At 38.7% G+C, this 25889-nt stretch overlaps 1 protein-coding gene across 1 annotated transcript in view; it reads right to left on the reverse strand.

The window, feature by feature from the left end:
- Window positions 1–25889, reverse strand: part of LOC126176786 (dedicator of cytokinesis protein 1) — a 475112-nt gene that overhangs the window by 245155 nt on the left and 204068 nt on the right. Inside the window, exons 17-18 of the mRNA XM_049923958.1 lie at window positions 25536–25643; window positions 6675–6830 (exon numbers count right to left, since the gene is read on the reverse strand). Coding sequence (XP_049779915.1) covers window positions 6675–6830; window positions 25536–25643 — 264 coding nt within the window. The remainder of the gene's footprint in view (window positions 1–6674; window positions 6831–25535; window positions 25644–25889) is intronic.

Raw genomic sequence — 25889 nt, forward strand, 5'->3', positions numbered from 1 at the left:
TCCTGATGAGGCAACAGTTTGTTGCGAAAGCTTGAATTTTGTGTGTGTGTTTGTGTTCGTTTGTGTGTCTGTCGACCTGCCAGCACTTTCGTTTGGTAAGTCACATCATCTTTGTTTTTAGGTATAAATTATTTAACAGTTACATTGCAGACCCATACACATTCCCTGATACGCTTACGCATGGAATAACCTATCTGAAACCTGAAGATCAAGCAGACACAGCTAAATATCGCCCCATAACATGCCTACCAACAATCTACAAAATATTAACTTCAGTCATTACACAGAAATTAATGACACATACAACACAGAACAAAATTATAAATGAAGAACAAAAAGGCAGCTGCAAAGGAGCACGAGGATGTAAAGAGCAACTGATAAAAGATACAGAGGTGACATATCAAGCTAAAACTAAACAAAGGTCGCTACACTATGCATACATTGATTACCAAAAAGCTTTTGATAGTGTACCCCACTCATGGTTACTACAGATACTGGAAATATACAAAGTAGATCCTAAATTGATACAGTTCCTAAACATAGTAATGAAAAACTGGAAAACCACACTTAATATCCAAACAAATTCATATAATATCACATCACAGCCAATACAGATTAAGCGTGGAATATACCAAGGAGACTCATTAAGTCCTCTCTGGTTCTGTCTTGCTCTGAACCCACTATCCAACATGCTAAATAATACAAATTATGGATATACATTCAGAGTCTGATCCAGTCCCGGAAAGTATCCTGTCACAAGTGGGGCACTTTTGGGGTTCTTCTGTGGGAGGTTCCAGGTTTGAGGAGATGGGGAAGTGGCTCTGGTTATTTGCTTCTGTACCAGGTCGGGAGGGTAGTTGCGGGATGCGAAAGCTGTTTTCAGGTTATTGGTGTAATGGTTCAAGGATTCCGGACTGGGGCAGATTCATTTGACACGAAGACCTAGGCTGTAGGGAAGGGACTGTTTGATGTGGAATGGGTGGCAGCTGTCACAATGGAGGTACTGTTGCTTGTTGGTGGGTTTGATGTGGACGGACGTGTGAAGCTGGCCATTGGACAGGTGGAGGTCAACGTCAAGGAAAGTGGCATGGGATTTAGAGTAGGACCAGGTGAATCTGATGGAACCAAAGGAGTTGAGGTTGGAGAGGAAATTCTGGAGTTCTTCTTCACTGTGAGTCCAGATCATGAAAATGTCATCAATAAATCTGTACCAAACTTTGGGTTGGCAGGCCTGGGTAACCAAGAAGGCTTCCTCTAAGCGACCCATGAATAGGTTGGCGTACGAGGGGGCCATCCTGGTACCCATGGCTGTTCCCTTTAATTGTTGGTATGTCTGGCCTTCGAAAGTGAAGAAGTTGTGGGTCAGGATGAAGCTGGCTAAGGTAATGAGGAAAGAGGTTTTAGGTAGGGTGGCAGGTGATCGGCGTGAAAGGAAGTGCTCCATCGCAGCATATCAGCAGCGCCTCTGCTGGTCACAGCACAGTGCACGCCACACAACACAGCCAGCGCCGGCCTCTGCCCTGCTTCTACCTTGGCTGCCTGCATTGAGCAGTGCCCCATTGGATTTTGTGTTTCACATATGCCGTGCCGTCTCTGTGCGTCGTCTGCCGCGTGCAGTGTCTGGCGCAGCTTAACTTCGCATCGCACTCTGTCGGCGATCGTTTCAGTCGCACGTCCTGCCCTCTGGGCAGTTGATGCGAGCAACAGGACAGAGAGCCACCTAGCGGATAACAAAGGAACTACTTGCAACAACCTGCTCGCAAGGGAACGGACGATTTGTCTCGGTGCGTGTGAGTTCACCGCTCCCCCCACCCTCGGAACTCGCCCGCTCAACGCTCACCCCACCGCCTCGACTCTAGCCAGAGCGTTGAGCAAAGCGACTCAGGTGTCACTCTGGTCTCTGAGGTCTCAGCTCACGCAGTAATACAGCTCGCGGCTCGACCTGCTCGACTCAGCGCCTCTGCATCGGAGTTCGTCCCTACTGGATATTGTTCTTCGTAGTAATACCGCTATGTATATTCCATTATTATGTTATGTATACATCAATTGTTTTTATTTTATTTTTATTTCTTTAAACTGATTAGATTAGGTTCCTGATGACTCCTCTTACTATAGGATTTTTATTATGGACACTCGAATTTACGCTTTAATTACGAGCGAACCGATAAACGTATCGCAAAATGTGATACACCAATATTTTCCTTGTTTTATTCTGCGTAAGGCTATATGCAGCACTTTCGTTTTACAGTCAAATTTATATTTTTTTTTCTTATTCTGGTACGGATTTTGCAATTTTAGGCGTCTTCGGAAGGAAATGTTCACTTTAAAAATATATGGCTTGTGATGTATTTGTATGAGGTTAATGAAATTTTAATACATTATAGCCAAATATATTGTTAATGTAAATCTCAAGTTACAACATTTTCCGATCACCCAGAAAACCACAATAGTGCAAAATAAATCAATAATCAAAAACTTTGTCATATTGTGTAAATTTCAATAAACAATACAAAATTCTTACTCATTATCTGTGTTACTTCAAAATAGGATCAAATAAGATCAAAATACAGTTATAGTACTGGAATAAACCAAGTTTAAAGGGCAATGTGCCTTCCATTTATTTTCTATTGTAAATGAGTGGTGAGTCATGAAAAAGAGCTAATTCATTTCAGGGAGTGAACAGTTCCGATCCAATCTCTGAAAAGAACAGTTTTGCCCATCTCTAGATCAAACCCTCGCATCCACACAGGTGATCACGGCGCGAAGCAGCCAGATGAACCCGACCGTAGCAGGTGCGGCGCAGGACACAGAAGGGGCGGAGGAGCATGTGTGGCTGCCAGCTGAGAAGCAACTCAGCTGGGCTCTGCTCTCCCACAGGCATGAGAGAGAAGGGCATCTTCCAGTAAAGAATTCACAACGAGCTCAACAAACTTTTTCATTTGAGTCTTGACACACTAGTCATCCTGCCTCCCAATTTGATTGAGGGCAGAATATCAGATGCGTGACACTAGGAATGCCTCGATGGGAAGAGGAATGTAAGGAAACCGGGATCGACACGGATTCCACGACCAGAGGTCCTGTGAAACTCAGCTCGCTCTGTTCCTACGTGAGATACACAACACAGTGGATAACAGCACCCGGGCTAATGCCTTGTTCCTTAATTTCAGTAAGGCATCTGACACTGTCCCGCATTGCCATATAATGAAAAAAATACGAGCTTACGAAGTATCAGAGCACACTTGTGATTGGATTCAAGACTTTCTTGCAGACAGAACTCAACATGTCGCTCTTAACGGAACTAAATCGACAGATGTAAAAGTAATATCAGGAGTACCACAGGGAAGTGTGATAAAGCTGTTGCTCTTCACAATATATATAAATGATCTAGTAGAAAGCATCGGATGTTCTTTAAGGCTATTCACAGATGATACAGTTGTTTATACCAAAGTAGCAATGCCAGAAGATACTAAGAATTTGCAGAACAATCTGCAGACAATTGATAAATGGTGCAGGCTCTGGCAGTTGACCCTGAACATAAATAAATGTAACATATTGTGCATACACAGGAAAAGAAAACCATTACTGTACAGCTACACTACTGATGACAAACAGCTGGAGACAGTGTCTACCATAAAATATCTAGGCATAACTATCCAGAGCAACCTTAAGAGAAATGACCATATAAAACATATAGTGGGAAAAGCAGACACAAGACTTAGATTCATCGGAAGAATCTTAAGGAAATGTAACTCATCCATACAAGAAGTGGCTTATAAGGCACTTGTTCACCCAATTCTTGAGTATTGCTCATCTATCTGGGATCCCTATCAGGTAGGACTGATAGAGGAGATGGAGAAGATCCAACGAAGAGTGGTGCGTTTCGTCATGGGATCGTTCAGCTGGTGAGAGAGTGTTACGGAAATGCTAAAAAACTCCGCTAGCAGATGTTACCTCAGAGAGACGTTGTGCATCACGGAGAGATTTACTACTGAATTTTCAGGACAGCACTTTTCAGGAGGAGTCAGACAACATATTACTTCCCCCTACATACATCTTGTGTATTGAGCACGACAAGAAAATTCAAGAAATTAGAGCCAATACAGAGGCTTACCAACAATCATTCTTCCCACGCACTATTCGCGAGTGGAACAGGGATGGAGGGATCAGATAGTGGTACCAAAAGTACCCTCCGCCACACATCATTAGGTGACTTGTGGAGTATGATGTAGGTGTAGAAAATTCACTCACAACCAAGGGCCAATATGAATTGAAGAAGAGACCTGCAAAGTCTAAATGAATCTAAACTTCCTGGCAGATTAAAACTGTGTGCCGGGCCAAGCCTCGAACTCGGGACCTTTGCCTTTCGCGGGCAAGTGCTCTACCAACTGAGCTACCGAAGCACGACTCACACCTCGTCCTCACAGCTTTACTTCTGTCAGTACCTCGTCTCCTACCTTCCAGACTTTACAGAAGCTCTCTTGCGAGGAAGTTTGGAAGGTAGGAGACGAGGTACTGGCAGAAGTAAAGCTGTGAGGGCGGGGCGTGAGTCGTGCTTGGGTACCCCCGTTGGTAGAGCACTTGCCCGCGAAAGGCAAAGGTCCCGAGTTCGAGTCTCGGCCCGGCACACAGTTTTAATCTGCCAGGAAGTTTCGTATCAGCGCACACTCGGCTGCAGAGTGAAAATCTCATTCTAAATGAATCCATTCCCATGGCTGGCATGGAGTTGGCCAGGGGTACAGAGATGCCATGTGAGCTGCCTGTGGTCGGGCACACTGCTCACAAGTCGCGACAAAACAGACATTTTTGTCATCGATCCCTGGTCGAAAAACATGTCTCTTAGCTAACAGTTTTGTGCACAAAACTCCCCAATGGCCCTGGTGAAGAAGGGGTAGAACCCTCGCGTCATAATATGGCAGATAATAATGATGATGATGATGGTCTGTGGGGTCCTCAACATCGCGGTCAACGCCCGTACAAGTTCCAATCTTTCCATTTCCAGTCTTGCCACTATCTTAATGATGATGAGGACTACAAGTTTTCAATGACAGAGTGGGTAGAATCATTTGGTGAGTTAACAATGAATAAAAAATAACTTCAGAATGACCAACCAATCTTTGGAACAAAAATTGTGAAATGAATGCTGCTGTTAGGTTCTGGTTATTTCTTCATAAAATAATAATAAATAACGAACAAATTCAAGTTTAACTCAAAAAGGATAACCCCTTTGAATGATTAAAAAAAATGTGCTACTTCTTTAGCTGATATGCATCAATAAATGAAGAGAAGAAGAAGAACCCAGTAAAATGTAGTAATCACCTCAAAAGAAATAACATCAGTTAATGCTTCTACTTGTATTCAGTTCAAAGCAGTCAATAAAAATTTCAGCAGTATGACGAAAGTTGTATTAAGATTTTATATTAAGATTCATGACCAATATTATAATTCTCAGTGTGTTATAAGATGCAAAGTTCCCCCACATAGCACTGTGGTTCCAACTAAAATATGTCGTCATTTGGAATCTGTTCATGGCAAGGTCAAAGAAAAAATATGTTGATTTATCTTTTGAAAGCATAATGAAATATTAAAATTAAATACATTTATGGTTCAAACAACAATAACAGTAAAACAAAAAGCAACTTTGGCTTCTTCCTTAGTCAGATATAAAATAGCTTAAGGAGATGCAGACTATTCAAATACAGAAAATCTTTTCAAACATTCCACTTTGGGAGGCTCTGATCTCACTTCCAAATGATAGTAGCTCAGTCCATCAGATATTTAGCAACCAATATAAAGAATGAACTAATTTATAATTCCAAACCACGCAAATTTTCATTACAAACAGACGAATCTAGCAGCACAGATGGGCTCCTGTGATTAGCGATAATAATTCGGTATCAGCTTGAATAGACATTACTGGAAGCTCTCCTTTCATACAGATCTCTACCAACACATAATACTGGAGCTGAAGCATTTGGTCTACTAAATTACTTGTATTATCTTGAGGAGAATAAAGTACCATGGGGGAACTGCATTGATATCAGTATCGACAGAGTGAAGGCCATGCATGGAATAATTAATAGAGCTGTACAGGTTATTAAAAATAACATAAAAACTATTCTAGTAGCTACTGCCTGATCCATAGGAAGGCATCTGTTGCATTAAAGTTATAGTAGTGCTCTTAATATGACCATGAAATTTGTTAACTTCAAAAAATCTCAGCCACTAAAAAATCTTTTCCAAACAACTGTGTGAGGACATGAGAAATTTACATACATCTCTCCTTTTTCATACTGGGGTCTGAAGAATGAGATGCATATTTTCTTTTCAGAATACAGTCCTGAACTGAAAGGTTGATTTTTTTTATAGAAACTGACTGTTTCAAGGTGCCTTTTTAGGTAACAGGTTTACAAACATCAATGAACTTAATTTAAATCTTCAAGGTAAACAAAGTAGGGCACAAACTGAAGACTGAACCTTCAGTGTGAAACTTTAATGGATACCACAAATGAAAGAGGTAATACGTTAGTTTAATTCATCAAGAAGAACAGTATGTTTGACCTTACGGCATTTTTCTAAAACAATGCCAGTAGTATATTATCTTGCCAAGGACCAAACAAAACAAAAATTAATTTTATTATATTTTCTCAAACAATAAATAATATGTTTTCACTCACCACTAATGGGCTGTCTCGGTCCATGGCTATCACAGTTTGTATAACAGTTCGTAAAACAGTCAGCATTATTTCTTTTATATCATGTATAGTGGTGCCAATGTCCGGTCGAAATAGAAGATCCATGATGTCACTGAGGATTTTCACGCACAGTTCAACCTGTCAAATAAAGATATGACTGCAATACAATTATGCACTAAACAGGAAACTGTGACTGTCAGTAATGAGATTATGTTGCTATTTGGCTATTATGTGAATAGTGCTCCCAATAATTACTCATCAGTAGCAATGACAAACCACAATAGAAAACAGCCAGAAAACTTCAGTAACTGGTATAATTAAATGTGACACAGTAATCAAATCTCATAACTGACAACAATCCAGACAACTGTGGCGTTGAAATACAATGCATATGGAAATGCAGCTCTTATCATTAATTCCAAAACATTAAAAGGTTAACCTGCTGAGTACTGGCAAACATTTCTGTTTAAACTAACATTTTATAAAAATAATTATTCAAGAATTGGCTGTAACTTACTTTTTACATATACCGCCACTAATTTAAAAATGAAAAATGAATAATTTAAAAAATTTAACTGAAAGATACTGATACTTTTAACATACTATAATTTACTCTCTCTCTAAAGCTGCTGTCTGGTAATTACCAAATTTACATGTTGCAGCTTGGTAACTTTGCAAGTAATACTAATAATAATTCCACGTCACTCCTTATTTCACAATAGTGATAGTCACTATGTATATATGCTACAGAAACTTTATAAAATAATTAGCCAAGTTCTGACTTGTAAATATGCTTCCAACTAAAAGAGCCACCTAACAAATTTGTGCACACTATGATTTTTATACAAAATTAGCTCTATATAAAAATCCAGATCATACTCACCTGTGCCAGATCCTTTTTCAAGCACCTGTATGTAACAAAAACTCAGTTCAATAGTAATCTAACATATTTTAAAACCCTCTAATCACAGAATACACCGATCTACTCACTAACAATGGTGTTGGAAAGATACAACATGAACTGCAGAATTAACAACTCAAGATATTTTATATTTTTACTAAGAATGTGCATTGACACACACACACACACACACACACACACACACACACACACACACACACACAGAGAGAGAGAGAGAGAGAGAGAGAGAGAGAGAGAGAGAGAGAGGCACAGAACTTGCTATGCATTTTAAATTGTAAAACCTCACAAAGTTTATATCTGTGAATTAATTTATCTAAAATTTCAATGCTGCTATCATCACACATATCTTTAATTTTTAAAAAGCATACTTACAACATTTCCCTTAAAGTTGATTAACTGTTTGCCAAGAATTTTAAAAGACCTCTATAGTAAGCATTTCACATAAAATAATATGGAGCACTACAGATCCACCACGACTGAATGCTGACAAGTGATGGGTGACCTAGATAAGTGAGAGACTCTAGCGTCAAAAGCCCCACACCCCTTTCCTCTCATTTACATACAAGCTTAACATTAAAGCAGGACCTGTAGCATTGAAAAATTTAGTTCTAATCTACCTGTTATTTGAATTATAAACAATTACTGCGATGATTTTTTTTTTTTTTTTTTAGATTTTCGGAGTTGTAAAGAGTGCTATTAGTGACCATACTTTGCAATATAAATGCGATTAAAATTTTAAATGGAAAGAAAAAGTTAATTAAAAGTGATTCACTCATTTCCATCCACTCTTTCCATATACATACGTCTACCACCTTGAACACTAAACCTAAGCCTGCTAATACATCTTGTTCTTAAAATGCAAATGTTCTGACAGAAGGAATTAGATGAGTATTCGTGTATTGTGGCTACTTGATCCTTTATATGAGCCTGCCACCACGATAAAAACTAAAATTCTATACCTTATAATTTAGGCACAGTGGAGTATAAAACAACATATATCCATAATACACATTTGTTTCATTATCACCTAAAATAAGTGGCATATCAGTAGACAAAATCAGTTGTTATGGTCATCATGATACAAAACACAGTCGGTTAAATTTGTACTGCACTAACACTATACACAGGTGTGTCATTTCTGTCACCATAGGGAATAACACACTAGCTGGATAGTGACCTCTTCATACACATTAATTTATTTGCACATGTTCTGCTACCCGGCAGACTATCACCTCCTCCTTACAAGTTGTAGCTTAAGGAAGGTGTTCTGGATGGACTGCACTCGTTTCTCTGCTGGGAACATACTGAATGGCTTGCTGTGTAATCAGGATGTCAAGCAATATGGGACTCCACATTTTGAAAACATCTCACGGGATCCAGTGATTCCACCGTCCTGAATATATCTTAATTATAATACAATGACCTCTTTGTTCATTCAGAAAAAGGATACGAAAATTTGTCAAGGGCAAACCACAAAGCAGTTACTATCTAATGTAATCAGGAGATCAGTCTTTCTTGCGCTCAGTTAAATCGAATATAATTGTGGGCTTCATTAGAAACCAGAGTTGGTGCTGAAGCTAGCTCTCAGTAAGGACTGATATTAGGACAACATCAAATGTTACAAGATTCATTTTTATGTCATTCTCAAATGGATTTTTACTCATATGCAATTTGCAAGTGCCATTTCCAAAATTGGTAACTCAGCCAAGAGAATACCAGCAACTTTGGACCAGTCAAATACCGCTGGGCTTGATGCACTGGATTGTTAATAGTGGCTAACTAGCCTCACCACAGATGCAAGGAATGGAGCTGATTGTGTTGGCACCTGTCAGCAAGCTTAGACTCTCCCTCATGGTGAGTAGCATCTATATCTTCAACTCTGAAGTCCTTGTTAATCAAAATGTGTGGTACCCATAAGCCAACACAGACCACATGAAGGCCTCATAAAACTGGAGCAGGCACATACTGTTGGTTCTTCAAGACTTGTGTTTGAAGCACTCCAAGATGCCCAGTGTCTTGAAGAACAATGGCTCCACATACCTCATATGTAGTAGCAAAGAGAGCTTGTTGCCCAAGATTAGATCCCAAAATCTTACTGAAACTCACACTCAGAACTATGTCAATCACTTTCCATAGAGTTCAGGGTTTAGACAAAAGTACGTAGCATGGTGGAAGTAAACAAACAGCCACATGGGATTAGCCGAGCGGTCTAAGGCACTGCAGTCATGGACTGTGCAGATGGTCATGGCGGAGGTTCGAGTCCTCCCTCGGGCATGGGTGTGTGTGTTTGTCCTTAGGATAATTTAGGTTAAGTAGTGTGTAAGCTTAGGGACTAATGACCTTAGCAGTTAAGTCCCATAAGATTTCACACACATTTGAACATTTTTGTAAACAAACACTACTTTCTCTGTCAGAAATTAGAAGTCAATGTGCAGTACCCCTACAAAAAGCACTTTAGCAATGGATATGACTGCGAAAGTACAGTACGTCTCCATATAGTACACAGACCTTCAAGGGATCAAAAAATATATTTACTAGGTGTTGTTTGAGTAGGAAAGCCTGCTGTATAGTCACCTCCAGCACTGTGAGATTACTTATAATGGAATGATATTTCCTAAACTCACTCTGGAAGTGAATAAGGAGCTGTTTGTAATTGAGAATTCCCATAAGGCAGCTGTTCACTCTGTTGTTGTTGTTGTTGTGGTCTTCAGTCCTGAGACTGGTTTGTTGCAGCTCTCCATGCTACTCTATCCTGTGCAAGCTTCTTCATCTCCCAGTACCTACTGCAACCTACATCCTTCTGAATCTGCTTAGTGTATTGATCTCTTGGTCTCCCTCTACGATTTTTACCCTCCACGCTGCCCTCCAATGCTAAATTTGTGATCCCTCGATGCCTCAGAACATGTCCTACCAACCGATCCCTTCTTCTAGTCAAGTTGTGCCACAAACTTCTCTTCTCCCCAATCCTATTCAATACCTCCTCATTAGTTACGTGATCTACCCAACTTATCTTCAGCATTCTTCTGTAGCACCACATTTCGAAAGCTTCTATTCTCTTCTTGTCCAAACTAGTTATCGTCCATGTTTCACTTCCATACATGGCTACACTCTATACAAATACTTTCAGAAACGACTTCCTGACACCTAAATCTATACTCGATGTTAACAAATTTCTCTTCTTGAGAAACGCTTTCCTTGCCATTACCAGTCTACATTTTATATCCTCTCTACTTCGACCATCATCGGTTATTTTACTCCCTAAATAGCAAAACTCCTTTACTACTTTAAGTGTCTCATTTCCTAATCTAATTCCCTCAGCATCACCCGACTTAATTTGACTACATTCCATTATCCTCGTTTTGCTTTTGTTGATGTTCATCTTATATCCTCCTTTCAAGACACTGTCCATTCCGTTCAACTGCTCTTCCAAGTCCTTTGCTGTCTCTGACAGAATTACAATGTCATCGGCGAACCTCAAAGTTTTTACTTCTTCTCCATGAATTTTAATACCTACTCCGAATTTTTCTTTTCTTTCCTTTACTGCTTGCTCAATATACAGATTGAATAACATCGGGGAGAGGCTACAACCCTGTCTCACTCCTTTCCCAACCACTGCTTCCCTTTCATGCCCCTCGACTCTTATAACTGCCATCTGGTTTCTGTACAAATTGTAAATAGCCTTTCGCTCCCTGTATTTTACCCATGCCACCTTCAGAATTTGAAAGAGAGTATTCCAGTCAACATTGTCAAAAGCTTTCTCTAAGTCTACAAATGCTAGAAACGTAGGTTTGCCTTTTCTTAATCTTTCTTCCAAGATAAGTCGTAAGGTCAGTATTGCCTCACGTGTTCCAACATTTCTACGGAATCCAAACTGATCTTCCCCGAGGTCGGCTTCTACCAGTTTTTCCATTCGTCTGTAAAGAATTCGCGTTAGTATTTTGCAGCTGTGACTTATTAAACTGATAGTTCGGTAATTTTCACATCTGTCAACACCTGCTTTCTTTGGGATTGGAATTATTATATTCTTCTTAAAGTCTGAGGGTATTTCGCCTGTCTCATACATCGTGCTCACCAGATGGTAGAGTTTTGTCATGACTGGCTCTCCTGAGGCCATCAGTAGTTCTAATGGAATGTTGTCTACTCCCGGGGCCTTGTTTTGACTCAGGTCTTTCAGTGCTCTGTCAAACTCTTCACGCAGTATCTTATCTCCCATTTCATCTTCATCTACATCCTCTTCCATTTCCATAATATTGTCCTCAAGTACATCGCCCTTGTATAAACCCTCTATATACTCCTTCCACCTTTCTGCTTTCCCTTCTTTGCTTAGAACTGGGTTGCCATCTGAGCTCTTGATATTCATACAAGTGGTTCTCTTCTCACCAAAGGTCTCTTTAATTTTCCTGTAGGCAGTATCTATCTTACCCCTAGCGAGACAAGTCTCTACATCCTTACATTTGTCCTCTAGCCATCCCTGCTTAGCCATTTTGCACTTCCTGTCGATTTCATTTTTGAGACGTTTATATTCCTTTTTGCCTGCTTCATTTACTGCATTTTTATGCTTTCTCCTTTCATCAATTAAATTCAATATTTCTTCTGTTACCCAAGGATTTCTATTAGCCCGCGTCTTTTTACCTACTTGATCGTCTGCTGCCTTCACCACTTCATCCCTCAGAGCTACCCATTCTTCTTCTACTGTATTTCTTTCCCCCATTCCTGTCAATTGTTCCCTAATGCTCTCCCTGAAACTCTCTACAACCTCTGGTTCTTTCAGTTTATCCAGGTCCCATCTCCTTAAATTCCCACCTTTTTGCAGTTTCTTCAGTTTCAATCTGCAGTTCATAACCAATAGATTGTGGTCAGAATCTACATCTGCCCCAGGAAATGTCTTACAATTTAATACCTGGTTCCTAAATCTCTGTCTTACCATTATATAATCTATCTGAAACCTGTCGGTATCTCCAGGCTTATTCCATGTATACAGCCTCCTTTCATGATTCTTGAACCAAGTGTTAGCTATGATTAAGTTATGCTCTGTGCAAAATTCTACAAGGCGGCTTCCTCTTTCATTCCTTCCCCCCAATCCATATTCACCTACTATGTTTCCTTCTCTCCCTTTTCCTACTGACGAATTCCAGTCACCCATCACTATTAAATTTTCGTCTCCCTTCACTACCTGAATAATTTCTTTTATCTCGTCATACATTTCATCTATTTCTTCATCATCTGCAGAGCTAGTTGGCATATAAACTTGTACTACTGTAGTAGGCATGGGCTTTGTGTCTATCTTGGCCACAATAATGCGTTCACTATGCTGTTTGTAGTAGCTAACCCGCACTCCTATTTTTTTATTCATTATTAAACCTACTCCTGCATTACCCCTATTTGATTTGGTATTTATAACCCTGTAATCACCTGACCAAAAGTCTTGTTCCTCCTGCCACCGAACTTCACTAATTCCCACTATATCTAACTTTAACCTATCCATCTCCCTTTTTAAATTTTCTAACCTACCTGCCCGATTAAGTGATCTGACATTCCACGCTCCGATCCGTAGAATGCCAGTTTTCTTTCTCCTGATAACGACGTCCTCTTGAGTAGTCCCCGCCCGGAGATCCGAATGGGGGACTATTTTACCTCCGGAATATTTTACCCAAGAGGACGCCATCATCATTTAATCATACAGTAGAGCTGCATGTCCTCGGGAAAAATTACGGCTGTAGTTTCCCCTTGCTTTCAGCCGTTCGCAGTACCAGCACAGCAAGGCAGTTTTGGTTAATGTTACAAGGCCAGATCAGTCAATCATCCAGACTGTTGCCCCTGCAACTACTGAAAAGGCTGCTGCCCCTCTTCAGGAACCACATGTTTGTCTGGCCTCTCAACAGATACCCCTCCGTTGTGGTTGCACCTACGGTACGGCCATCTGTATCGCTGAGGCACGCAAGCCTCCCCACCAACGGCAAGGTCCATGGTTCATGGGGGGGCTGTTCACTCTATACTCTTATTATATTCTTGTGCAGTTGGTACATAAACACCATACTAACAACTCAGGCATCTATGGTCATTCCCTGCTTTCAGGTAGTATATTGATATCATTACTCTTGCAATGTCTTTAACTGTCCTAGTGAGATGTCACAACATGGTATTACACAGGCCAATTCAGCTCTAATGCTCTAAAATGAACTGTGGAATACTCCTTGTCCAACAGATCCTGCTGCTCAAGATGAACAGACAGACTCATACAGCAGCACCTAAAGATGTCAACTGCAGCTTGAGCAGTTGACATTACCCTAAAAAACAAATTATAGGGCAACGCTACATGAAAGGAACACAAAGTAAAGAAAATATTTAACAAAAAACTCCATTGAAGGTAAGTAATATGTCATTTGGCTTCTGAAATCTGCCATTTTCCTTTCCAAACAAGAGAATAATCTGCCATGTTAATGAAGAGTATATTCCCCATTCCTCAATAAATTATATTTTCATTGTTTTTTATTGTCTACATGGTCAAGAAAAAAGTTCATAACATTATATAGACCTCAAGATACACGTAATCTATATTGTATGTTTTATCTTATTGCAAAAAGGTGCAATATCAGTGTTTCATAATTAGATTTTACAAATCCACCTATGGAAAAAAAGACAGCTGAGCAATTCCATTTTTATGGTGTTCAGTGCTTAGAGTTTTGTTTCAAAAATATTTATGGGCTAGTTTATCTTAGCTTGACAATTATCAATAGTGGTAACTTCTAGTAAATGTAAAGAAGTCAGTGTACAAAAAAGACGGTTAAATTTCCATTCCGCATTTGACGCTCAAAAATTACAGATTTTCAACGTGTCAAAGTATGTTATGCTCTAAGGCAGCGTCGTCACGCAGAATTTATTGTATAGTTTATTTTTCTCGATAAAAAGAACTGTCGTCTTCTATTAAAGAGCCATATGACAGCAATGGCTAGCCACAAATGTTGGAGTAACTGCAGAACACAATGGTTAAAGTGAATGTTATTTTGATTTCACCAACTTCTAGCCTGGGAGCAGAAGGTATGGCAATAGGTTGATGCCATGTTCTTTGCCTTCCAGAAGACATTTGATACCTCTGCACTGTCACTCAGTAAATAAAATACAAGTTTACAAGCCATTACACCAATGAATGACACTTTTTAATAATGGACATTTATTTTCTCTCCTGGGCTACCTGTTTTTGAGAAGTTTTGCTCTATTAGATATGTGGTAAATTATTCTGTTTTCAAGCCACCACTACCGTGTGGAAGTCTACATTCAAACTTAAGTTTATAGCAACATACAAGGTGGGTTCCATAAATAATGTGACCAAATTCATAAATAATTTTTTATTCAATGTATTTGTACAAATAGTAAAAAATTTTCGAAATAGCACCCTCCTGCATCAATACACTGCTGGAGGCAGTGTTTTCAATACTGGAAAGCCTTCTCTGGAATATTCTTTAGAGGTGATATAACACGAGCCTGGATGTTTTCAGTTGTGTCTCAATGTTTCCCTTTCAGTGAGGCAGGGGGGGGGGGGGAGGGGGCTCTGAAATTTAGATTTAGGTCAGAACTGTAGGGAGGATGAGGAAGCAAGAAATTTGTGACAATGAAGACACTGTGACTTCGTATGTTTTCATGATGCAGTTTCCACTCATCCTTGATGTTGTTTTGGCAATGGGTGAGCCTTCTTTTCAGTTTTTTGAGCTCTTTCAAACAGAAAGCTGCATTCACAGTGCAGTGGTCCCAGTTGGTAGAAATTCAATGGTTCCAATGTCAAAGGTGACAATGAGCATGTTTTGACCCTAGGCCTGTTTATGCATGGCCAGGCGACATTTGGATGTGCTACTCAGAACTCTTGTTTTATTGCCTTCACGTCATACATGATAATACATGGTCATCACCAGGGCTAACAAAGTTTAAAAGTTTTGGATCATCTTCACACATTTCCAAGAGTTCTTGGCACTAGAGCACTCACATGTCCATTCGTTCATCAGTTAACATTTTTGGGATTCTTGTGTTCAAATCTTCTGTTACAATACGATAAACAGTTTTTTTCAAAATCATGGTTAGAGTTTCTTCTATCAATTCAACCATTTGTCAGAATTCAAACAACCATGCACACACATCACATTTTTGCCAGTTTGGGAGGTTAATTGACATCTGCTGTGGGCATTGTCGGCAACCTCCTCTTGGCCCTCTCTCAACGACTTGTGCCATTGGATAACTTGTAATTTGGACAAGTAGTCACTCTCTAAGGCTTGCTGAATTGATGTAAATGTTTCAACAGTGGTCTTCCCAAGTTTAATGCAAAATTAGATAGCATAACTTTGCTCCCAAAAACGATTCATAGCAAAGTTTCCTAACCTCAAAATGGGGTTCACGGGAATGCATGTCCTGACTCTCCAGCAGCTTGGAGGTGACTGATACCAGACACATTTTGAAGTTAATACCCTCCCTCCATCTAGCCCAGCAAGTTACAATGTGCTGTGATGTATCAATGTGTCAGGAAACAATTGGTTGCATTTTTTATGGAACCCATCTTGTATTAATTAAATACTTATTTTTCTCCATTATAATTACTTTTGAACATTAAACCTCAAATATAAAGCCTAAATATGTTTATCTGTGCTTCATGCAGTTCTTGATTCAGATGAGTTTGCAAAAGAGTACGATGTGATGGAAAGCAACAAGGAAAAGGTCTCATGGGGTGACCCTTCAGGTATTCCTGTGCAACAGTCACTAGCATCTATTGATCATGGACAAATTGTGTAGACACTAACAGCAGACAAGAAGGTATATGGTATCCACACCTTATCTAAGAACTTCAGCATCAAACAGAAATCATTTCAGTAATCACAGCTGTTATTCCATCTTGGACTTTCCATTGTTTGATCTAACCTCCTCAGTAAAGCAAAATATAACACTGGGAAAGGCATAAAAATCATTTCTCAGCACAATATTCCTTCACAGTGTTGGAGCTATGCAACAGAAAACTTCTGCAAGTACCAACACTGATGTGATGACATAATAAGTGATAACAGCAGCTGGCACGAGTACACTGTGATTGGGTTATTGAACAAAGAAAATGTGTTACTCAACTGAGTTAATCATTCCAGCTATAACATTATTCTCTTTAGATTAGATTAGATTAATACTAGTTCCATGGATCATGAATACGATATTTCATAATGATGTAGAACGAGTCAAATTTCCAATACATGAAATAATTAAGTTAATTTAACAACATAATTAAGTTAATATAACAACTTTTTTTAATAATTTTATTGTTTGTTTGTTTTTCTCTTTTTTTTCTTAATTTATATCTAAAAATTCCTCTATGGAGCAGGAGTTGTCATTCAGAAATTCTTTTAATTTCTTCTTAAATACTTGTTGGTTATCTGTCAGACTTTTGATACTATTTGGTAAGTGACCAAAGACTTTAGTGGCAGTATAATTCACCCCTTTCTGTGCCAAAGTTAGATTTAATCTTGAATAGTGAAGATCACCTTTCTCCTAGTATTGTAGTTATGCACACTGCTATTACTTTTTAATTGGGTTTGGTTGTTAATAACAAATTTCATAAGAGTATATATATATACTGAGAAGCTACTGTGAATATCCCTAGATCCTTAAATAAATGTCTGCAGGATGATCTTGGGTGGACTCCAGCTATTATTCTGATTACACGCTTTTGTACAATAAATATTTTATTCCTCAGTGATGAATTACCCCAAAATATGATGCCATATGCAAGCAATGAGTGAAAATAGGCGTAATAAGCTAATTTACTAAGATGTTTATCACCAAAATTTGCAATGACCCTTATTGCATAAGTAGCTGAACTCAAACATTTCAGCAGATCATCAATGTGTTTCTTCCAATTTAATCTCTCATCAATGGACATACCTAAAATTTTTGAATATTCTACCTTAGCTATATGCTTATGATTAAGGTCTATATTTATTAATGGCGTCATACCATTTACTGTACGGAACTGTATGTACTGTGTCTTATCAAAATTCAGTGAGAGTCTGTTTACAAGGAACCACTTAGTAATTTTCTGAAAGACATTATTGACAATTTCACCAGTTAATTCCTGTTTGTCAGGTGCGATTACTATACTTGTATCATCAGCAAAGAGAACTAACTTTGCCTCTTCATGAACATAGAATGGCAAGTCATTAATATATATTAAGAACAACAAAGGACCCAAGACCGACCCTTGTGGAACCCCATTCTTGATAGTTCCCCAGTTTGAGGAATGTGCTGATCTTTGCATATTATGAGAACTGCTTATTTCAACTTTCAGCACTCTTCCAGTTAGGTACGAATTAAACCATTTGTGCACTGTCCCGCTCATGCCACAATACTTGAGCTTCTCTAGAAGAATTTCATGATTTACACAATCAAAAGCCTTTGAGAGATCTCTGTATGTGGATGTCATGGTTCACTGTGTTCAATGAGAAAAACATCTTGACACATGCACGGTAGAAACCTGCAGGCATGCGGGGGCAGCTATTATACAGGTACAACGGGGCTCATTCAGCTGAGCCCCTCTACCACATCTGCGATTTGAATATGGCAATCCGAAAGGAATGGATTCCATCAATATTCTTGTTGATCACATGTGCTAAAATGTTAGTCCTTTGGGGAAGCGTACAACTGTCCATCTCTCAAACTCAGAACTGTTCTCTAGCAGTTCAAGGAGCATGGTGACGAATTTCATTTGTTCTAATCCCCTGAGTCACCAGACATCCACAATACTGAATACATGCGTGTGATGTTATTGAGTTTCAACTTGGAAAACAAAAGACCCCTCTTTTAACAGAATTTACGTGACGTATATGGCCATCTGCCACTTACATCTGGCAACAGAGAGACTTTGCAGAATCTATGCTATGAAGAATAAGCAGCTGCTTTACATTCAAATAGTGGACCTAGGTGCTATGAGGAGGCACACAACAATGATCTGGCTGATCACTGTTTGTTACATAATGCTCCCCCCCCCCCCCCCCCCAATTGTTTTTCATTGAAACAGTCACCCTTCACAGATCTGAAGTGATGAAATTTAGTCTGAGTTTTTCCATGTAAGTTCACAATACACAATGAAAACTCGACTTCCTTGCATTACAGAGAAGAAAGAGAATACAATATAATGATTGTTATTGTTATTGTTGTAGTTGTTGTTGTTGTCGGCGGCGGTGGCGTCTTCAGTCCGAGGGCTGGTTAGATGCAGCTCTCCACACTAGTGTATCCTGTGCAAAATACTTCATCTCTGAATAATTACTGCAACCTAAATCCATTTGAACCTGCTTGTTGTACTCAAGCCTCAGTCTCCCTCTACAATTTTTACCCCCTACACTTCCTTCCGTAACCAATTTGATGATTCCTTGTTACCTCCTCAAGTATGTCCTATCCACAAATCACTTCTTTTGGCCAAGTTGTGCCATAACTTTCTTTTTTCCTCAATTCAGTTCAGTACCATCTGATTAGTTATTCTGCCTACCCATCTAATCTTCAGCCTCCTTCTGTAGCACATTTCAAAAGCTTATATTCTTGATTTGTCCAACTCCTCATTGTTACTTTTCACTTCCACACAAGGCTACACTACAGAGAAATATCTTCAGAAAAGACATCCGAACACTTCAATTTGTATTCAGTGTTACCAAATTTCTCTTTTTTGGAAATACTTTTCTTGTTGTGGCCAGTCTGCATTTTTTGCAGACTATCAAAACTCATCTACCACTTTCATTCCTCATTTGCTAATCTATTTCTCTCAGCATCATTCAGTTTCATTAAACTTCATTCCATTACCATTGTTTTACTTTTGTTGACATTCATCTCATAAGTTTTTTTCAAGACACTATCCTTTCCATTTATCTGCTCTTCCACATCTAGTGCTGCCTCTGACAGAAATACCATGTCATCAGCTTGACCTGGAATTTTATATTTCTTCTCCAGGAACTTTAATCCACATTCCATATTTCTCCTTTGTTTCTTTTACTGCTTGTGCAACGTACAAATTTGGGGGGGGGGGGGGGGGGGGGATAGGCTACGACCCATTTTCACTCCCTTTTCAACTACTACTTACCTTTTATGCCCTTCAACTCTTATAATTGCAGCCTGCTTTTTGTCTAGGTTGTAGATAACTTTTCATTCCATGTATTTTACCATTTGTCTTTATTCAAGTGTGATATATAGCTACCATTTTCTTAATACTCTTCAATGAGATGAGCAAGTGAGGAGTGAACAGATATCATCCATGTTAGATTTTATGCTATATCTTGATTAAGTGGTAGACTTCACAAGTGACAGTTGGAAGTATATAATGTAATGGTTACTTCATTTCGCTCTTTAATATGGTGGAATGCACATAACACAACATCTAAGCTTCACACTACAGTTTTTGAATCATCATCATCAGCAGCAGCAGCACACACACACACACACACACACACACTTCCAGCTTTACTGCTCCAGCGAACACACTTTTTTGCTGTGTTTTTGATTGCAATGGAAAAACAATCCCAAACACAATACCGTATTTACTCGAATCTAAGCCGCACTCGAATCTAAGCCGCACCTGAAAAATGAGACTCGAAATCAAGGAAAAAAAAATTTCCCGAATCTAAGCCACACCTGAAATTTGAGACTCGAAATTCAAGGGGAGAGAAAAGTTTTAGGCCACACCTCCAAATCGAAACAAAGTTGGTCCATTGTAATATGAGACACAATATAGGTCGAATGAATGACAATACAGCTACAGTAGTTTGGTTCGAGTCGTAAGCTTAGCAGTTAAGCTTTACCACGTAGCCATTGCTATGCGTCAGGCGCTCCGTCCGTATTTATACGGGTACCCTTCCTTTTTCACGTGCTTCGTCTGGTTTGAATCGATTGCTTATTTTGCTTTGATCTGATAAGTGCCGTTTTCTTTGTTATAGGTGTTTGCGTCACTCTTAAGCTGAAAATGCATTACTGCACTGTGTCATGCATTGTTTGTTGCATTCTGATAGTGCGTGTTTACGGCCTGTCGCGGTTCGCGGCATGGCTTGCTTTTGTGCGCGCTACCGCCACTTACAATTAAAAAAAAAAGAGAGAGTAATCATCTCATCAGCGAAACAATGGCAAGAGACTGCTATTTGTTGTTACTTACACTGCTGCTTTCTTTGATAATGATCAACAAGAATCAAATAATAGACTGCATATGATAGAACATGTTCTGAACGAGAGTTTGGCGAAAATTTTTCTCCGTTTGAAAATCTTTGCGGCCGCTTCTTTATTACATCAAATTCTGCACAGAAATTAGAGTCATCTTAGATTTAAAAATCTAGTCACTTGCCGTGCTTCATTTCAGACTGTGTCATTATTAGGCATAAGAATAACACGAATATAAACATGACACGATACGTATATTCTTCCACGTATGCTGTTTTCTCACTCTAGTTTCGTAGTTTATTAGGCAGACAGGATTTAAATGAGATAGCAGCAAACACAAAAGAATACATGGCAAAATGTTTATATTCGTATTATTCTTATGGTGAAGAGAATACTGTATGTGATTCACATTTCATCAGGTTTCTATTAGCAACCATCTCTTCTCACAGATAGGAAAAAATTCAGAACGTAGAGTTGGCCATATTGACAAACATCCCAAACAGTCTTGCCAGTCAGATTTTCGTAGTACACTGAAATTGTGCTACATTCGAAAATGAACAATACGGAATTTGTATTTACTTCGTTGGATAATGTATGAAAATGCAGTGGTCGAAACTCGCGGCGGAGAAAAAAAACTCTTCTTCCACTTTTTTTTTTTTTAAATTTATTTACTGACGCAGAGGTTTTGGCGCCAGTATTTATCTTTGTGCCTACAAAGCATGCCTGTGTCGCGCTACATATATTCAACGGCAGAAATTTTTCATAGCTTCCGCTTGCTTTGCACTCGATTCTAAGCCGCAGGCGGTTTTTTGGATTACGAAAACCGGAAAAAAAGTGTGGCTTAGATTCGAGTAAATACGGTAACTTCAATTTTTATTGCACTCAAGACAGCCCATTTGCTACTTTGGTCATGTTTGACAAAGGACCACTGACTAACCCATACATAATAAAAATATTACAAGAAATAAACACGTTGACCAAGACTTGAAAGGTGGCAACTACTTTCTCAGTTATGCTAAGTGAAAGCTTCTATTCAATAGAAACCAATGAACATGTCACACTAGTTTCATTAATAAAACATTAGGAAAATGAAAAAAGAAATTATAACTGTACACTCTCTCATCACAAACTGATATGAAATAGTTAAGTCTATCATACTACAATTTACTTCTTAATTTCTGAAAGTAACAAATTTAATTACATAGACCGAATACAGAACAAGGAAAGAAGAACGTAACATCAAACTGCAATGACCACCAACAGCAGCATTATCTCCTATTGAAGTTCAACATTTGTGTAATTTCACTTAAAGGTTAGATATAATGAACTAACTCTGAAATATTATCTAGGATTCTTATGTAGCTTTGTGATGATCAATTTATTTATTTTATTTATTTATTTATTTATTGTTCCATGGGACCAAATTAAGGGGAAGTCTCCATGGTCATGGAACGAGTCAATACATGAAATTATAACACGATATTAGAAACAGATAAAATGAAATATAAAAAAACATATTCAGGTGACAAGTCGTAAATTTAAATAAAGAAAATCAACAATGTAACACTGGAATTTGCTTAATTTTTTAGCTCTTCCAGGAGCTCCTCGACAGAATAGAAGGAGTGAGCCATGAGGAAACTCTTCAGTTTAGACTTAAAAGTGTTTGGGGTACTGCTAAGATTTTTGAGTTCTTGTGGTAGCTTATTGAAAATGGATGCAGCAGAATACTGCACTCCTTTCTGCACAAGAGTCAAGGAAGTGCATTCCACATGCAGATTGGATTTCTGCCTAGTATTAACTGAGTGAAAGCTGCTAACTCTTGGGAATAGGCTAATATTGCTAACAAGAAACGACATTAAAGAAAATATATACTGTGAGGGCAATGTCAGAATTCCCAGACTATTGAATAGGGGTCGACAAGAGGTTCTCGAACTTACACCACATATTGCTCGAACAGCCCGTTTTTGAGCCAAAAATACCCTTTTTGAATCAGAAGAATTACCCCATAAAATAATACCATACGACATAAGCGTATGGAAATATGCGAAGTAGACTACTTTTCGTGTTGAAGTGTCACTTATTTCAGATACTGTGCTAATGGTAAATAAAGCAGCATTTAGTTTCTGAACAAGATCCTGAACATGGGCTTTCCACAACAGCTTACTATCTATCTGATCTATCCGAACTCCTAGGAACTTGAACTGTTCCGTCTTGCTTATAATATGCCCATTCTGTCTGATCAAAATATCGGTTCTTGTTGAATTGTGTGTTAGAAACTGTAAAAACTGAGTCTTACTGTGATTTAGCATCAAATTATTTTCCACAAGCCACGAACTTATTTCATTAACTACATTATTTGATATTGTTTCAATATTACACACAAGATCCTTCACTATCAAGCTGGTGTCATCAGCAAACAGATATATTTTTGAATCACCTGTAATACTAGAGGGCATATCATTTATATAAATAAGAAACAGCAGTGGCCCCAGCACCGACCCTTGGGGAATGCCCCACTTAACAGTGACCCATTGGGACTGAACATCACTACTACTCTCAATATTTCGGAGAATTACCCTCTGCTTTCTGTTCTTAAGGTAAGAAGCGAACCAATTGTAAGCTACTCCCCTTACTCCATAATGGTCCAACTTCTGCAGTAACATTTTGTGGTCAACACAGTCAAAAGCCTTCGTTAAATCAAAGAAAACACCTAGCGTTCGCAACCTTTTATTTAATCCGTCCAGAACCTCACAGAGAAAAGAGAATATAGCATTTTCAGTTGTTAAACCATTTCTAAAACCAAACTGAACATTTGACAGCAAATTATGTGAATTTAAATGCTCCAGTAACCTTGCATATACAACCTTCTCGATAACTTTAGCAAACACCGATGGCATAGAAATAGGTCTATAATTGTCAACATTATTCCTGTCTCCCTTTTTATAAAGTGGCTTCACTACCGAGTACTTTAATCGGTCAGGAAACTGACCACTCCTAAAGGAAAAGTTACATATATGGCTAAGTACTGGGCTAACATACGTAGAACAATACTTCAGTATTCTGCTAGATACCCCGTCATATCCATGAGAGTTCTTGGTCTTTAGTGATTTAATTATTAACTCAATCTCCCTCTTGTCAGTATCATGGAGGAGCATTTCAGGTAACAGTCTCGGAACACTTTTTTCTAAGAGTGCTATATGATTCCCTGTTGGGACTAGGTTTCTATTTAGTTCACCTGCTATATTCAGAAAGTGATTATTAAATACTGTACATATATGCGACTTATCAGTAACACAGACATTCCCACTACGCACTGATTCTATATCCTCGACCTGTCTCTGCAGACCAGCCACTTCCTTTACGACTGACCATACGGTTTTAATTTTATCCTGAGACTTAGCTATTCTATCTGCATACCACATACTTTTTGCCTTCCTAATAACATTTTTAAGCACCTTACAATACTGTTTGTAATGGGCTGCTGCATTTAGATTTTGACTGTTTCTAACATTTTGATATAATTGCCACTTTGTTCTACAAGATATTCTTATCCCTCTAGTCAGCCACCCATGCTGCCTGTTTGTGCTAGTATCCTGTTTTGAACGTTCTAACGGAAGGCAACTTTCAAAGAGCACAAGAAAAGTCTTGAGCAAAGCATTATATTTATCATGTACTGTATCAGCACTATAAACATCTTGCCACTCTTGTTCCTTGATAAGGTTTACAAAGGTCTCTACAGCAACTGGATCAGCTTTCCTAAACAGCTGATGACTATATTTAACACGTGTTGCAGCACAAAAATCTTTTAGAGTTAAAATTTGTGCATCATGATCTGAAAGGCCATTCACCTTTTTGCTAACAGAATGCCCTTCTAGTAATGAGGAATGAACAAAAATGTTGTCTATGGTTGTTCTACTGTTCCCTTGCACTCTCGTTGGAAAGAATACCTTGCACAGTCACTTACACAATTAATATTGAAGTCACCACATATATCTAACTTTTTGTATTTCCTATAAAGTGAACCAAGAACCTCCTCTAGCTTTAGCAAAAATGTTGTGAAATCGGAGTCTGGGGATCTATAAATAACAACAGTTAGAAGTTTAGCTCCGTTAAATTTAACCACACCTGCACAACAGTCAAACACCTTTTCAGTGCAGTTCTTTGAAACATCAATTGACTCAAATGGGATGCCGTTTTTCACATTCATGGTTACTCCCCCACACCACAAAGAGCTCCTCGAAAAGCTGCCAGCCAACCTGTATCCTGGTAAAGGAAGCCTCTGAATCATCTCCTTATTTAAGAAGTGTTCAGATATACCAATAATTTCAGAGTCAATATCTATAAGCAGTTCACTAACTTTATCTCTAATACCTTGTATATTTTGATGAAATATACTAATTCCCTCATTACTCGGATACCTAAGCTTTGTCAAAAGTGGTTCCTTTGTTAGAGAGACTTCCCTTAAGCAGGAATACATATCAGCTGACTTCAATCTAAAAAAGGTGCAGCTCTGACACCCACTACTGGAGGAATTTTCCCATGAGTAATCCCACCAATCCCACCTGGCAATACAACTGGCAATAAATATCTGTAAATGTTAGGAGTCTTCCAGAAACCCTCCCACCATACACAAATTCTATGAAAATACTCGGATTTCCAATATCCCTTTAAATAAAGATGACTCAAAAATTCCAAAGTGCATTGGAAACTGAGAAGTTAATGACAACTTAAAAGATATAAATCAACAAAAACAATTTACATACCTCTTCAGAACCTCGTTGTGAGCAAATGTACTGCTTGCTGGCTCCCAGCACCTTGGCAACCTTTGCATCAGACTTAGTCTTGTTGCGGTACTGAACTCCGCTGCGTCCCTGATAACAATGCTGTTGCTACACCCACCATACAAGGGACACAGAGAATTCGCACTCTCATCTGATTTTCAAGTCAAACAACACAGCAAAACAAACATACTTCCAAAGTGTTGCATTCAACACCGGATGTGTGTTCAATTGTCTGCAAGTGACTTTTTGATGTCTAATAACTATCAATATTACAATGAGTAAATCAACTTCGATTTCAGTATACTGTACAGTTGTTTGAACTACAGATTGTACACA

This window comes from Schistocerca cancellata, chromosome 3, assembly GCF_023864275.1.
Source record: "Schistocerca cancellata isolate TAMUIC-IGC-003103 chromosome 3, iqSchCanc2.1, whole genome shotgun sequence".
Classification (NCBI taxonomy): domain Eukaryota; kingdom Metazoa; phylum Arthropoda; class Insecta; order Orthoptera; family Acrididae; genus Schistocerca; species Schistocerca cancellata.